Consider the following 2425-nt stretch of genomic DNA (forward strand, 5'->3'; position numbering starts at 1 on the left):
AGAGTCAGGTTGAGATTCTGGAAAGTAAGAGAGAGATAGAAGAGAAGATAGAGATTGAAGGATGCTTACAGTGTCAGATACTTTGGAAAGAGCGAGAAGACTGATCAAGACTGAAGACTCATCATACTGAAGACTCGACACCGAAGACTCGTCAACATCCAAGGGGGAGTTTGTTGGTGCATATGTCTGTCGGCTTTGTCTTGTATCGAGTCTTGTAACTAGAATGATAGACTAGGACACGTAGTACGAGGAAAACGGGAAACTGAGCCGAACCAACAGTTTCACACGAAGTGGCCAGTTCGTACGAACTGACCAGTTCGTGCGAACTGGCATGTTGCTGATCGTGCGAAGTGGTTCTCCTATATATATGGGTGTTGTCATTTCATTTGTAGAACTTGTGATTCCGGTAGCGAAGGTCTGCCGAAGTGTCTCCAGCCCGTGTATCTTTGTCAAATCAATATAAGAGACAGTTAAATTGATACTATGTGCATATCAAGCTGAATGAAGATCAAATCACTGAATTCCGCCTCTGATTTGGTCAAGAACTCTTCTGATCGACTCGTTTAGATCGATTCAACGATTCTACAGATTCCTTGGTGTTGGTTTGCCAAAGTTTTTCATGGAATCCTTCTCCCCCTTTTTGGCATCATCTTCATCGTCTTTTCCAAACACAGGTGCAGGGTAGTGCCAGTTAACTTTGCAATGGATTCTTTTATGCCCTTGATGTCAACCTGTGTGTCTTTGTATCTTGCTTCAACCATAACTCTAATTAGCTTCATGTGGGAATTATGTTGAGTCTCAGCCAGTTCCCTTTGAGCTGCAAGAATGGGTTGTACTGAGTTCCAAAGCTCTTGGCATAACTGCTGATGAGAAGGTTGACTTTTGAAAGCATCCACCAACTGCTTCAATTGATGTTTCATATCAGCAACAGTTGTTTCCAAGTTGGATATCCTCTCCGTCAAATCCTGGTATTTTAGTCCATCACCTAACTTAATAGGATCATGTGAATTCCCACCAGAGGTGGTTGTATCTGCTTTAAAAACAGGAGGTATCTCAAAATTTTCATTAGCAGATGCCCCTTGTTCTTGGTTCTGGGGACTTCCCTCTGCATCAGTGGTTACCTTAGTGATCTCATTAGTGGTTAACTTGAACTCACCAGTGGATAACTTGGTAGACACAGCAGTGGTTGCCTTCAAGGGAGTCTGACTGATGAAACTACTGTCCAAATGTAGATCAGAGGATTTGACATTTGTAGTAGCTACTCCACTTGAAATATCATCAAGAATTTCGTGAAATTCAAGAGGTGTAGCCTCCTCAACTGTTTCTGGGTTAGCTAATTGAACAGGTTCAGACATAGCTATCGTTGAAGTTAAACTCACAGTAAAGTGTTCATGGGAGGGGCTGCTATGAGTCTGAATGCCAATAGTTTGAAGCAGTGTTACAAACTTTGGTGGAATAGAAGATGAAGGGATTGCTGTGGAAAGAGACATTGCCCTGGGAGAAGGGCTTTTAAGCATACTCTCAAATGAGGGTATGACATCATATTGTGGTGTCCGTGTGAATACAACATATTCCTTTTGTGAGGAATCATGAGGAGTTTGGTGTAAGGGTTGAGATGTTTCCACATGTTGTGAGGAAGTAGCAACTGGTTTCTAGTGACATTTGTGTTGTCACAGGATTAACCTCTGGGATCTCATCTTCCAGAGGACTTGTTTTTGTGGTTTTGGTGGGCTTTTTGGATTTTGTTTTGGTCTTTTTGGGTTTTGTTGGTGGGGGTTTCATAGCAATGGTTGTAGTGTTGTGATCACCAAGAGTAGTGGGCTCAACAACAGAGGTTTGAGGAGCAGTTGTGACTCATCAAAGATTTCCTCATTCCCCTCTGCTTCGGTTTTGGAAACATCTGACTCTTTAGCCATAAGGCGAGTAAAAGTTTCAGATGTTAGACTATTCATTTTAAAAGCTTTACCTTGTACAAAAGCTTTTTGAGAAACATGTTTTTGCAAGTAGTAGTTTAATAGTCTAGGAAACATAAGAAAAGCAGCAGTTTTCCCCTTTCTAATGTTTTTTCAAATTTGTAACCAAGTCAGCAAACAGTGCTTGGGTGTAGTTAAAATCAGTATTTGTAAAAATTGCATATCCCAATAACTAAATTTTCAAAGGTATTTCATTAAAAGAAGTAGTTTTATTTGAGAGACAGGTTAAGAGAGTGTGGAATAGGAATTTCATTGGTGGTGGAAAATTTGCTTTAAACATAGTTGCCTTATTCAACTGTCCATCACATCCCCTCTCAATCAACTCTGTTTGAATCTCATTTTTCGAGGAAGATGTCTTACCTACCAAGTCGTTTACCCCAAATGTTGTTGATATGGTAGTGGGGGTAATAGCAACCGATTCACCTCCGACTTTTGAAGTTATACTGAATGCC

General features: G+C 40.7%; 1 protein-coding gene across 1 annotated transcript in view; it reads left to right on the forward strand.

Moving 5' to 3' along the window:
• LOC118480255 (extensin-like) overlaps positions 1-501 on the forward strand; it is a 20997-nt gene extending 20496 nt beyond the window's left edge. Inside the window, exon 5 of the mRNA XM_035975006.1 lies at positions 498-501. Coding sequence (XP_035830899.1) covers positions 498-501 — 4 coding nt within the window. The remainder of the gene's footprint in view (positions 1-497) is intronic.
• The last annotated feature ends 1924 nt before the right edge of the window (positions 502-2425 follow it).

This window comes from Helianthus annuus, chromosome 7 (assembly GCF_002127325.2).
Source record: "Helianthus annuus cultivar XRQ/B chromosome 7, HanXRQr2.0-SUNRISE, whole genome shotgun sequence".
In the NCBI taxonomy this organism is placed as follows: Eukaryota; Viridiplantae; Streptophyta; class Magnoliopsida; order Asterales; family Asteraceae; genus Helianthus; species Helianthus annuus.